The sequence below is a fragment of the Neophocaena asiaeorientalis genome, unplaced genomic scaffold (genome assembly GCF_003031525.2).
Source record: "Neophocaena asiaeorientalis asiaeorientalis breed wild unplaced genomic scaffold, Neophocaena_asiaeorientalis_V1.1 scaffold177, whole genome shotgun sequence".
NCBI lineage: Eukaryota > Metazoa > Chordata > Mammalia > Artiodactyla > Phocoenidae > Neophocaena > Neophocaena asiaeorientalis.
The window spans coordinates 23592140-23605204 of NW_020172779.1; the positions used below are offsets into that span (position 1 = coordinate 23592140).

General features: G+C 47.6%; 1 protein-coding gene across 4 annotated transcripts in view; it reads right to left on the reverse strand.

Annotated features, from left to right (window-relative positions):
• Positions 1 to 7083, reverse strand: part of LOC112397104 (zinc finger protein 252-like) — a 17702-nt gene extending 10619 nt beyond the window's left edge. The window contains exons 1-5 of one of the 4 annotated variants that reach the window (XM_024741204.1): positions 6978 to 7083; positions 5522 to 5646; positions 4490 to 4561; positions 3996 to 4122; positions 3201 to 3314 (exon numbers count right to left, since the gene is read on the reverse strand). In XM_024741204.1, coding sequence (XP_024596972.1) covers positions 3201 to 3314; positions 3996 to 4122; positions 4490 to 4522 — 274 coding nt within the window. In that variant the 5' untranslated portion in view covers positions 4523 to 4561; positions 5522 to 5646; positions 6978 to 7083. Of the gene's footprint in view, positions 1 to 3200; positions 3315 to 3995; positions 4264 to 4489; positions 4562 to 5521; positions 5647 to 6562 lie in introns of those variants that run through there. The other 3 variants (XM_024741203.1, XM_024741205.1, XM_024741202.1) reach the window with 3 other exon arrangements.
• Between the last annotated feature and the right edge of the window lie 5982 nt (positions 7084 to 13065).

Here is a 13065-nt window from a genome sequence, read left to right on the forward strand (position 1 = left end):
TACAGCAGAAATTAACACAACTTTGTAAATCAACTATACTTCAATAAATGTGTAAAAAATATATGAAATACTTAGGAATAAATCTGACAAAAGACGTAAAATGCCTGTACACAGAAAAGTGTAAAATACTACTGAGAAATTAAGACAAATAAATGGAGACATACATCTTGTTCATGGGTTAGAAAACAATATATGTCAATTTCCCTCAAACTGATCTATGGATTCAATGCAATCTTAACAAAAATGCTAGCAGGACTTTTTTCAGATAGCAATAAGCTGATTTTTCAATTCATATGAAAATACAAAGGATCTAGAATAGCCAAAACAACTCTGAAAATGAAGAACAAAATTGGAGGACAAATGCTACCTGATTCCAGACTTTTAATGAAGCATCCACAACAGTGTGGTGTCGGAGTATAAAGATCGACAATAGAATAATGGAAGAGAACAGAGAGCTCCAAATAATCTCACATATATATGGACAACTCTCTTTTTTTTTTTTTTTTGGTTGTGCTACACAGCTTGCAGGATCTCAGTTCCTCAACCAGGGATTGAACCCAGGCCACAGCAGTGAAAGTGCCAAATCCTAACCGCTAGACCATCAGGCAGCTCCCATGGACAACTGATTTTTTTGACAAAGGTACAAAGGCAGTGTAGGTGGAGAATGGATAGTCTTTTCAACAAATGGTACTGGAACAACTGGACATTCACTTGTAAAAAATTAAACTTGGATCCATACCTCACACCAAAAATTAACTCAACATGAATCAAAACTTAAATGCAACACACAAAAATTTTAACTTATAAAATTTTCTTTTCAAAGAAGAAAATCTTCTGGGTTAGGCAAAGATTTCTTAGATATGACACTAAAAGCACAATCCATGAAAGAACAAATTAACAAACTGGACTTTACCAAAATTTAAAACTTCTACTCTTCAAAAGACACTGTTAAGAGAATAAAAAGACAAGGCACAGAGTGAGAGAATAATCCATGCAAAGTATATATCTGATAAAGGACCTGTAAATAGAACATTCCTGTATTTAGAAAGGAACTCTTTTAAAATCAACAATAAGGAAAGAAAAACACAATTAAAAAATAGGCAAAGATCTAAACAGACATTCACCAGTGAAGAAATCCAGAAGGAAAACAAGCACATGAAAAGATGCTCAACATCTTTAATCATCAGGGGAATTAAAAATAAGATACCACTACACATCCATCACAGTGGCTACAATTAAAAGACTGAGCACACCAACTGTTGGCAAGGAAGTTGAGGAAATGAAACTCTCATCCTTGCTGGTGGGAATGTAAAATAGTACAACTGCTTTGGAAAGCACTTTGGCAGTTTCCTAAAAGTTTAAATAAACACCTGCCATGTAATGCAGCCATTTTTTTTTTTTTTTTTTTGCGGTACGCGGGCCTCTCACTGTTGTGGCCTCTCCCATTGCGGAGCACAGGCTCCGGACGCGCAGGCTCAGCGGCCATGGCTCACAGGCCCAGCTGCTCCGCGGCATGTGGGATCCTCCCAGACCGGGGCACGAACCTGTGTCCCCTGCATCGGCAGGCGGACTCTCAACCACTGCGCCACCAGGGAAGCCCTAATGCAGCCATTTTATTCCTAGGTATTTCCAAGAGAAAAGGAAATGTATGGCCAAGCAAACAAAGGTTTGTACACAAGTGTTCATGGCAGCTTTATTTGTATTAACCACAAATTGGAAACAATCTAAATGTCCATTAACAGAGAATGGATAAACAAATTGTGGTATATCCATACAACAGAATACCTATCAGAAATAAAAAAGAACTGAATTATTGACACACAACATGAATGGATTGCAAAATAATTATGTGAGTCAAGAAAAGCCAGGCAAAAAAAAAATACATGCTCCATGATGTCAATTATATAAAACTCTAGAAAATGTAATCTATAGTGACAGTAAGAAGATCAGTAATTGCTTCAGGATAGAGGTGGGAAGCGGTGAGAGGGAGGGATTACAAAGAGACATGAGAAAACTTTTGGGGGTAATAAATATGTTTGCTATCTCTACCATAGTGGACAGTTTCATAGGTGCATACATATCCAAAAATGTTTCCAAATTGTACATTTAAACATGTACAGCAGAGACTTCCTTGGTGGCGCAGTGGTTAAGAATCTGCTTGCCAATGCAGGGGACAGAGGTTCGATCCCTCATCCAGGAAGATCCCATGCTGTGGAGCAACTGAGCCCGCGTGCCACAACTACTGAAGCCCGTGCACCTAGAGGCTGTGCTCCACAACAAGAGAAGCCACTGCAATGAGAAGCCTGTGCACTGCGACGAAGAGTAGTAGTCCCTGTTCGCTGCAACTAGAGAAAGCCCGCTCGCAGCAATGAAGACCCAAAGCAGCCAAAAATAAATAAGATAAATTTATTTTTAAAAAAGTTTAAAAAATATGCATAGCATATTATATGCTAATTATACCTTTAAAAAGCTGTTTTTAAAAAGAAAAAAAAAAGGCGTGTGGTAGGGAGCCAGTCCACCTGAGATCCAACTCACCTCTGTCCCTGGCTGGCTGTGTGACCTCGGGCTAGCAACTGAACCTCTCTGTGCCTCATTTTCCTGAGCACCGACTCTGCAGGGATGCTGGAGGATTGTGTAAGTTCACTGTGCCAGCACAGTGCTAGGAATGCACAACAGGCCAAGCAATGTTAGTTGCCATGCAGCAAAGAGCACAGGAACTCTGCTCCGCTTACTATGTACGTGCCCAAATCCTTCGCCACACAAGAAGCAGCCCTAAGTCACGCGTTTCTCCGAAGCCCAGAATCAGCCTGGGAACTCTGAGTGAACAGCAGGGGTGAGAGTCTGGGCAGGATGGCAAGCCTCCAGGTGGACTCTCTAAGTGGTGTCTCCAGCAGCCAAGGCAGAGCTGGCCAGCAAGGCCTGAGGACTGGGTGACATGGAAACGACTGAGAGGCAGCCAGGGTAGGGAGGCAGCTGCTAGGGAGACACCCAAGCTCTTTTCAGGAACTGAAAGAGCATCTTCTAGGGTAGGGTAAACATGACCCCATTCAGGGGCACAGAATAGGGGCCATTAATAGCAAAAAAGAGAAAGAAGGTGGAGAAGGAAAGCAAAGCTCTAGTGGTGATGCAATTTGGCCCGGTGAAGTGGTGGCACCTGCCAGCAGGCGCACGAGAACGTGGGGGTGTTCCTGCAGACTCACCTGCACGCCTGCGTCTCCAAATCCAGCTCCCCTCAATTCTTGGTGAGTGTGGGGCCCATGGCTCTTCCCCCTGCTCCAGCTTGGAGATGACATCAGGTTTGGAACCTTGAAGTCCTGCTCCAGAGAAAGAAAGCAAGACTGACAACTCATCCAGGTCCAGGGCAGGATGGCCCCATGGGCAGCGTCTGTGTGCTGTCATGACCTTGCCTGCCACCTGGTCTCCAAAGCATGGACACAGAAGTAGGCCTCTGTCCCAGCTGAAGAAAAGTCAAACCCAGCTTTTCTGGGGGTCACAGTTAAGGGACAGACTTGGGGCCTGAACACATCATGGCAGAAGACTCATGGTAGAGGAGGTATTGATGTACAGCAAATTAAGTATAAGGCAGGTATAAAGCAGGGCTCTGAAGCTAAATGGATGCAAAGCCCAGATCTGCCCTGACAGCCTGTGTGAACTTAATGAAGGAATATTTGTCAGTCTCAGGTTCACCTATAAACTATGTATCCTACCACCAACCTCGAAGATGCATGAAGATTAACTGAGGGGATATGAATATACTTGGCGTTCAATGAATAATGTTCTCCCATACTTCCTACAAAGAACCTGGGGGAGTCCCTGGCACCACCTGTCCCCTCCTCTGCCCAGACCAGGCCTGCCTGGGCCCAGGGTCACAAATGCCCCATGTCTGGCCCCAGGGGGTGAGAAGCCTCTGAGCCTTGAGCCCAGCCCCAGTCCCAGTTCCCAGAGCCATTCATGGAGCAGGAAGCCCAGAGCTGAGCTCCTGGGAAGAGCCTCACCCAGCGAGACCAGGTTCCCATAGGTTTCCAGCATCACATCCCTGTAGAGCCTCTTCTGATCAGGGCCCAGATGGCCCCACTCCTCTTGGGAAAGGAGCACGGCCACTTCCTCGAAGGAAACCAAGACCTGGAATGACAAGATCTTGTTGCAACCCCAGGACAGGCCTGGGGGTAGGGAGGCACTAGGCTCAGGATGGGCAAAACCCCTCTGAGCACATGCACCAGACTGCCTTCCCCACAAGAGCGGGCTCTTTGGGGCAGACACCATTCTGACTCGTGTTTACCTGCCCATTCCTTGCCCTCCTCTGTGCCCAGTCCAGGGGTGAGATGACACAGTCCAGAGTGCATTTCAGGGACTTGAACCCAAGGGTTGAGGACATCAATGAAGACAGGGAGCCAACTACCCTGAGACCAGTGCCTCAGAGGGAACCGTGGATACTCCAGCCAGGAAAGGGCTGAGGCCACACTGAGGCGTCTCCACGAAGACCACTCACCTGGGGCCCAGGAAAAAGCTGCCTGTGGGCCATCACTGGGTCTCCAAGCTTGTCCCGAGGAGGCAGGCAGAGCTGTAGCAAAAGGGAAGAGTGTGATGGAGCCTGACCCGCCTTCTGCTCCCCACAGCAACTTGAGACTTCCGCGCCTGTACCTCAAGAGGTCTGTGGCAGCAGAGACCCAGTTGTAGGCTACTTGAAATCCCCAAGAAGGAACAATGGTCTCAGCACCCAGTGGCCTGAGACTATATATTCCCTTGCCCCCCAGGAAGCGTCCTCAGCAGCCCGTAGTACGACAGCATAACAAGGCCACACGCGAAAGCCAGGTCCCCGGCGGTGCACCTGCCAAGGGGAGACGACGGTTTGCATCTCAGGCCCACCCAGGAGAATCCTGCGCAGCGGGCAAACAGCTGAGGACAAGAAGAACAAGCTCCTACTCTACAGCAGTGCACAAGCCGTAGGGAAGTTGACAGACATGATGCTTGTGTCAGGGGATAAGGAAGAGAAACAACACGCAGCACGAGGGCAGCAACTACTGGGAGGAGACATTTCACGAAAGGCAGCCAGGGAAGGCACCTCTGATAAAGTAACATCAAAACAGATATGGATGGAGTGAGGGCCGGCACTAAGTAGGTATCAGGGGAGATACATCCTGATACATGGGGAGGCGCAAGTGCAAAGGTTGCAAGGTGCAAGCATACTTGACGTGTTCAAGGAAGGGCAAGGAGGCCAGAGGGGCTGAAGCAGAGTAGGGGAGGGCAAGACAGAGGAGGGTGGGGTAACTTTAGGGCTACAGGACTTAGGCTTTTATTCTGAATGAGATTAGGAGCATCTGGAAGGTCTGGGCAGAGTGATATGACTTGACATGCGGCTGCTCCGGCTGCTGCTTTGAAAATGGACTAGGGGGCAGGGAGGAGGGTGTAAGGGTAGAAGCAGGAAAACCAACCGGAAGGTCCCAGCAATAACACAGCTAGAGACGATAGTGTCTTGGACCAGATGGTGGTAGCAGGTGATAAGCAGTCAGACTGCAGATACCTTTCAAAGGTACAGTCAATAGGATTTGCTGACAAATTAGATGTGGGATGAAACACCAAGATGTTTGGCCCAAACACCTGAGATGATGAAATCTCCAATTACCCAGGAAGACTGCAGAAGTATATCTGAAGGATAAAAATTAAAAGTTGTCTTGTACATGTTATGTACAAGATGCCTATCAGACCTACAAGTGGAGAATGAGGGCATTTCGATCCACAAGTCCAAATTTCAGGAGAGAGGCTGAAGCTGGCTGGGTATACACTGGTAACTGTCAGCATACATATGACATTTAGAACCACAGATCTGGTGATAGTTTAGGGTGACAGGTGACACGGGGTGTCACTCCCATGAAAACCTTCCCAACTGGCCTCTGATACACAGTCAGCCTCTGCCCCCACAGCCTGCTCCATGCAAACAGACCCCTTAATTCAGGTAGAAATGTGCCCGCTTTCCTTGGCCCCAGCTACTTTGGCCCTAGGCCCATCTTCTGGTCAACAAGATGTAAGGGAAGTTTTCAAAAAGGCTTCTAGAAAAGGCTTTCCCTCCCTGATGATAAAAAAGAAACAGGGAGAAACACTTCTGTCTAGTGTGACCATGAGGGTAAAACCCAGGGAACCTCAGAGACACAACCCAGAACAAACCCTGCCTGCCCTGCCTTCGTCACTTAAGCCTCTGTTGGGCTCTAACTGACAGCTGAACCCAAGCTTATTAATGCCCAGTTCATTTCTCTTGGGCCATCCCGGAATCTCCTCCTCAGGCCACCCAGGCCAGAGGCAGCCTCTCGGTCCTCAGCCAGGGCTTGCCTTTGACAGGCCCCCGGTGCTCACGCCCTTTGCGTGCTGTGCACAAGTGGCCCTTCCAAATGCACTCTGCCTCCCCTTTCAGCCTCATGTGGGAGGCACGTAACACTCCTGTTAGAAGCATAGGCCCTGGGCTCCACCAGACTGAGTTCCAATCTCAGATACACCACCTCCCAACGAAGGGTCTCGAGTAAGTGACGTGTTTCTCCACAGACCATAAAATGAGAACATCACCACTTACCTTAAGTGACTATTTTGAGTTAAGTGAGAAAAATGTATAAAGTGCTTCGCATAGTGTTCGCAAACCACAAACAAAACCCAGTAAATCTTAATCATCACCAAGGCAGTGCGTACTGGGCGCCCACCGAGCGAATGAATGGGCCCTGGGATTGTTCAGCGCCGGGATGTGCACCAACGTCCCCTCGCTGCACAGACTTCGCGACTTCATCCTTTCACTGAACCTACCCCTAATGAGTGAAAGGTACTCTCTCTCATCTGAGAAAAAGCACAGGTTCGGTGCATCCCCAGACCGTGCCTAAACTTCGCCTCCTCCGTGAAGCCTGGCTCTTGTCCGCCGCCCCGCCTCCGCGCCGGGGTAGCCCGGACCCCACCCCCGCGCGGGTTTCCGCCCGGCCCGCCCCTCAGGCCACACGAACAGGCGCTCCCTCGGCTCGGCCAGCCCCGCGCCGTCCCGCCTGTCGCAGCGCCGCAGGCACCTCAGCGCGAGGGGAGGCTAGGACTCCCTCGGCTCCGCCGAGAAAGGTACACGTACCCCACACCAGGCCGGCGAGGGTTAACCCGCCAGGCCGGAAACGTCCGCTAGGAACTTCCGCCCCGTCGCCAGCTTACCGGCCAATCAGATCCTAGGGTTCTGTCGGGTCGCTCTAGGCGGCTCAGAGGACTCTATGCCACTGGCCCCACTTGTCTTGGGAGAGGTTTTAGAAGTTCGTCAGAGAATTAGGAAGTGACACAAGAAACTCGGATCTACCCAGAGAAGGGAAAAGGATCAGAGAGGGAATAAGTGAAGGTAAAGTAAAATCTTTTACTTGTCTTACTCCTAAGCAAAATAAAAGGTCATTGTTTTTCAGAGTAATATTGAATATTCGTGACAGTGTATTGGGTAACTGTCGCACATGTAAGGTGAGTGGCAGCGGTGTCCTAGGGACGGAAGAGAGGAATCGGGACACTGGGTTACAAGTACCTGTGCTACCCGTGAGGCGGTGTAGTGTTATTTGAAGGTGGACTTACATTAGTCCTAATATATATTGCAAACTTCTAAGACAACCATTAAAATTTTTTTGAAGTATAATTGATATGCTAAATAGGAGAAAAAAATCTAATCTGATAAAATGCTCAATTAAACCGGAGAAGGCAGGAGAAGCGGGAAAGATTTTTTAAAAGAAACAAGTGTAATGAATAAAAAACAGTAACAACCATATTAATACTCACTTTAAAAGTGAATGGTCTAGGGCTTCCCTGGTGGCGCAGTGGTTGGGAGTCCGCCTGTCAATGGGGACGCGGGTTCACGCCCTGGGCTGGGAGGATCCCACATGCCGCGGAGCGACTGGGCTGGTGAGCCACGATTACTGAGCCTGTGCGTCTGGAGCCTGTGCTCCGCAAAAAGAGAGGCCGCGGTAGTGAGAGGCCCGCGCACCGCGATGAAGAGTGGCCCCCGTTTGCCACAACTAAAGAAAGCCCTCGCACAGAAACGAAGACCCAACACAGCCATAAATAAATAAATTTAAAAAGTGAATGGTTTAGATACACCAATTAAAAGACTGAACTGTCAAAGCAGGTAAAAAAAAATAAGACATATAACATATAATTATATATTGTCCATAAGAAGCCCATTTTAAACACGAAGACACAGATAGATTAAAAATAAAGGGAGGAGAAAGGCACACCATGCTAACACTAATGGAAAGAAAGTTGGAGTATCTATATCGATTTCAGACAAAGCTGACTTCAGAGCAAGTAAAATTATCAGGGAGAAAAAGGGGTATTAAATATGATAAAGGGATCAAGTCTATAGGAAAACACAAGGATCCTTACCGTGTATGCACCTAACAACAGAGCATCAAAATACATGAGACAGAAACTGATAGCACAGCACATTTTTCCAACAGCATTTGCTCACTTCATGTCTTTGTATCATATTTTTGTAATTTTCGCAATATTTCACACCTATCATTATTATATTTGTTATGGTGATCTGCAATCAGTGATATTTGATGTTTTGACTATGACTTGCTGAAGACTCATATGATAGTTGGCAATTTTTTTTTTTTTTTTTCGGTACGCGGGCCTCTCACTGTTGTGGCCTCTCCCGTTGCAGAGCTCCAGACGCGCAGGCTCAGCGGCCATGGCTCACGGGCCCAGCCGCTCCGTGGCATGTGGGATCCTCCCGGACCGGGGCATGAACCCGTGTCCCCTGCATCGGCAGGCGGACTCTCAACCACTGCGCCACCAGGGAAGCCCAATGGTTGGCATTTTTTAGCAATATTTTTTATTAACGTATGCACATTGTTTTTTAGACATAATGCTATTGCACACTTAACAGACTATATTGCAGTGTAAGTAAACAGACTGTTATATTCTGGAAAACCAAAAAAATTCGTGTGACTTTTATTGCAACATCTACTTTATTGCAGTAGTCTGGAACCGAACCTGCCGTATCTCTGAGGTGTGCCTGTATATTAACTGCCACACTTTGTATTTTTATGCTTTTTCTTGGGGATTTCACTGTTTAAAATGGCCCTCAAGCATAGTGCTGAAGTGCTGTCTACTGTCCCTAAGTGCAAGAGGGCTGTGATGTGATGCCTTTATAGAGGAAGCGTGCTAGATGAACTTCATTCAGCACAAGCCATAGTGCTGTTGGCTGAGTTCAGTGTTTATGAATCAACAGTATATATCAAATAAGGTATCTTTAAGCAGAAACACACATAAAACAAGGTTATGTATTGATTGGTTGATGAAAATGTCGTGACCAGAGGCTCCGAGGAAGCTAACTCTATTTCCCCTAGGAGCAACGGTTTGTTATTCCCTAATTCAGTGTTCTCAGCTACTTTAGAGAACTACCATGGATGATGAGAATTGGCTGTATGTAAATATTTGTATTTGCACATATGAAATATATAGTATATTTTCTAAACAGGCCAGGGGAGTAGGCCAAGGAAAGACTGTGTCAGTGGAGACTAGTGTGTCTCAAGAGACAGAAAGCAGCCATGATGGTTGAGAGTGAAATGCTAGGCATGATTCCTGCAGTGGCTGTGGAGGTGCAGACAGCCAGGCACAGCTAGATGAAGACTTGCTGTTCATTTTATGAGCCTTTATTACATGCCAGGGTGGGAGGCAATGTAGAGGAGATTTGGGGACTTAGAGACATGGAGGACTAGATTGTCTATGCTTTCCTCTCTAGAGCTCTTCAAGGACCTACTCTCTGAGTCTGGGGGTTTGAACAGGTGCTAGTACTGTCAGGGAAGAAAAATGAGGTGGCTGGCTGGGCAGAGGGCTGTGGGGGCTGCAGGGGCCTGTAAGGAGAGGTGGGGGGTGAGGCTCGGAAGGCTGGCAGATCAGCAGGGCCAGAGCAGAGTGAGGTCTGGAAATAGTTGCCTCTGTATGACTTACGGGGCATGTGCTGGCTGGAAGAAAGGAGCTTGGACTTTATGCTGGAGGAAATAGAAGATTTCTAGGCAGGAGAGCAACACAGTTTTCTGTTTTTAGAAAGACCACTCTCACCACAGGGTGGTTCAAAAAAGAGAAGAGAGTGAAAGTGCAGGCAGAGAGATGAGTGAGGACTTGATTGCAGTTCAGGCCAGAGATGGTGTGTATTGGGGGGTGGGGGTGGGTAGGGGTGGAGATTACTTAGGAGATAAACTGATTGGATTCAGTGGCTGACTGGGAATAGAGGCTGTGGAAGGGGAAGCATCTGGTGTGAGGCCTGTGCTCAGGCACACATGTCTGGGCTGAGAAGGCTTCTGTAGGAAGCAGTTTTGGGCCAAGTCATAGAGGGTTTCACAGCCAAAGGAGGCAGGGAGAGGCCCCTTAGGGTCTGGAGTCCACTCACCACCAAAACCTCAGTCTCCCAGGACTGAAATACATCCTAACTGTGGTTGTTTTTAAATATGTCTAAAAAGTCTTTGGTCTTCCTCCAAAAGGTGAAGCAGCCTCAAAGAGAGCCTGAGCTAGAACCAACCAGCTATGCTTTTGCTAGGTTCCTGACCATCAGAAACTATGAGATAAAGAGTGATTGCTGTTTTCAATCTGATAAGTTTTGTGGTAATTTGTTACACCTCAGTAAATAGCTAATATATTAGCTATTTGGGTTGGCCAAAAAGTTCATTTGCTTTTTTCTGTAAGATGGCTATAGTAGTGCTTAGTTGTCTTTAACTTCATTGGAAACAATTTTGTTAGATTGTATTGCAACAGCAGTCATATCAGCATACACTTAAAAAAACTTATCAAAATTGGTGAATTTTTGTGTAGCCATTTTATTTTACTTTAAAAACATTTTTTAAATAAATTTATTTATTTAGGTTTTTTTTTGGCTGTGTTGGGTCTTCGTTGCTGTGTGTGGGCCTTCTCTAGTTGCGGCAAGCGGGAGCTACTCTTTGTTGTGGTGCATGGGCTTCTAATTGCGGTGGCTTCTCTTGTTGTGGAGCACGGGCTCTAGGGGAGGGGGCTTCAGTAGCTGTGGCACACAGGCTCAGTAGTTGTGGCTCGCAGGCTCTAGAGCGCAGGCTCAGTAGTTATGGCGCACGGGCTTAGTTGCTCCACGGCATGTGGGATCTTCCCGGACCAGGTCTCGAACCCGTGTCCCCTGCACTGGCCGGCGGATTCGTAACGACTGAGCCACCAGGGATGTCCCTGTGTAGCCATTTTAATATTGGAGAAGAAAGAAAACCCCCAACATTTTGAGCATATTATGCTTTATTATTTCAAGGAAGGTAAAAACGCAACTGAAACACACACAAAAAATTGTGCAGTGTATGGAGAGGTGCTGTGACGGAGCGAACGTGTCCAAAGTGGTTTGCGAAGTTTTGTGCTGGGGATTTCCCGCTGGACGGTGCTCCGTGGTTGGGTAGACCAGTTCAAGTTGATAGCGATCAAACAGAGAACATTAATTGAGAACAATTAACGTTATACCACGTGGGAGAGAGCCGACATACTCAAAATATCCAAATCAAGCGTTGAACATCATTGGCAGCAGCTTGGTTCTGTTCATCGCTTTGATGTTTGGCTTCCACAAGAAGTTACACCGGAAAAGCCTTCTTGACCATATTTCTGCGTGTGATTCTCTACTTGAACATAATGAAAACGTTCCATTTTTAAAACAAATTGTGAGGGGTGATGCAACGTGGATACTGTACAATAATGTGGAATGGAAGAGGTCGTGGGGCAAGTGAAATGAACCACCACCAACCACACTGAAGGCTAGGCTTCATCTAAAGAAGGTGATGTTGTGTATATGGTGGGACTAGAAGGGAGTCCTCTATTATGAGCTCCTTCTGGAAAATCGAACGAGTAATTCCAACAAGTACTGCTCCCAATTAGACCAAATGAAAGCAGCACTCATCGAAAAGCATCTGGAATTAGTCAACAGAAAACACATAATCTTCCATCAGGATACCACAAGACTGCATGTTTCTTTGATGACCAGGCAAAAACTGTTACAACTTGGCTGGGAAGTTCTGATTCAGCTCCCGTATTCACCAGACATTGCACCTTTGGATTTCCATTTATTTCAGTCTTTACAAAATTCTCTTGATGGAAAAAATTTCCATTCCCAGAAGACTGTAAAAGGCACCTGGAACAGTTCTTTGCTCAAAAAGATAAGAATTTTGGGGAAGACGCAATTATGAAGTTGCCTGAAAAATGGCAGGAGGTAGTGGAACAAAACGGTGAATACGTTGTTCAATAAAGTTCTTGGTGAAGATGAAAAATATGTCTTTTGTTTTTACATAAAAACCTAAGGAACTTTTTCACCAACCCGGGACTAACTACTGGGATGACCAAACTCTACCTTCTGAGACCTCCCATCCCCTCGCCTCAGGAAACAACGCCGATTTCACTGACAGGAATCATCGGACAGCAGCACCTCAGACTCCTGTCCTCTCAAGCAGCACCACGGCACCCGGGTCCTCCTGACGCCTGTGATGCGGGGCCAGGAGCGGCGCGTGGTTGGGGGGGCGGCCCTGGGCAGGGAGCGCAGAAGGGCAGGTAGATGGTGCCCACGTCGGGACGCCAGCAGGTGCGCGGGGTCTTCCTGTTTCTGAATCCCCTCCAGGTCCTCCCTTCCCCTACCCCAGCCCCTCTGGGCCCTCACCACACAGCAGCATCTGGGTAAGGCCGCGTCACTCCTCGGATGGATGAACGTCCCCCAGTGCTTCCACTGCGCTTACAACAGAAGCCGCCTCCCGCTGCGGTCCAGGGCCCTGCAACTCCCCCACCTCGCCTTGCACCTCGGCCCCGCCCTCCTTTCCGCTGCCGGACCAGACCCTCCAGGGCTGCTACTCCTCGCAGGACTTTGCTGATCACCCGGCGCCCCGTTGGGGCCGCTGTTATTCACAGCGCCGCTCTGGGTGACAGCTTTTCATGTCTGTTTACCTGCTTTTCCCTCCCCACTAGCAGGTGAGCTTTAAGGGCACATTCCCTTGTGTAGGCGTAGCCCTTTCATCCAGAGCAGTACCTGCAACATTGTCAGTGTTGGGGAGGGTCTCCTGCAGACCGCGCTCCGAAAGGCCC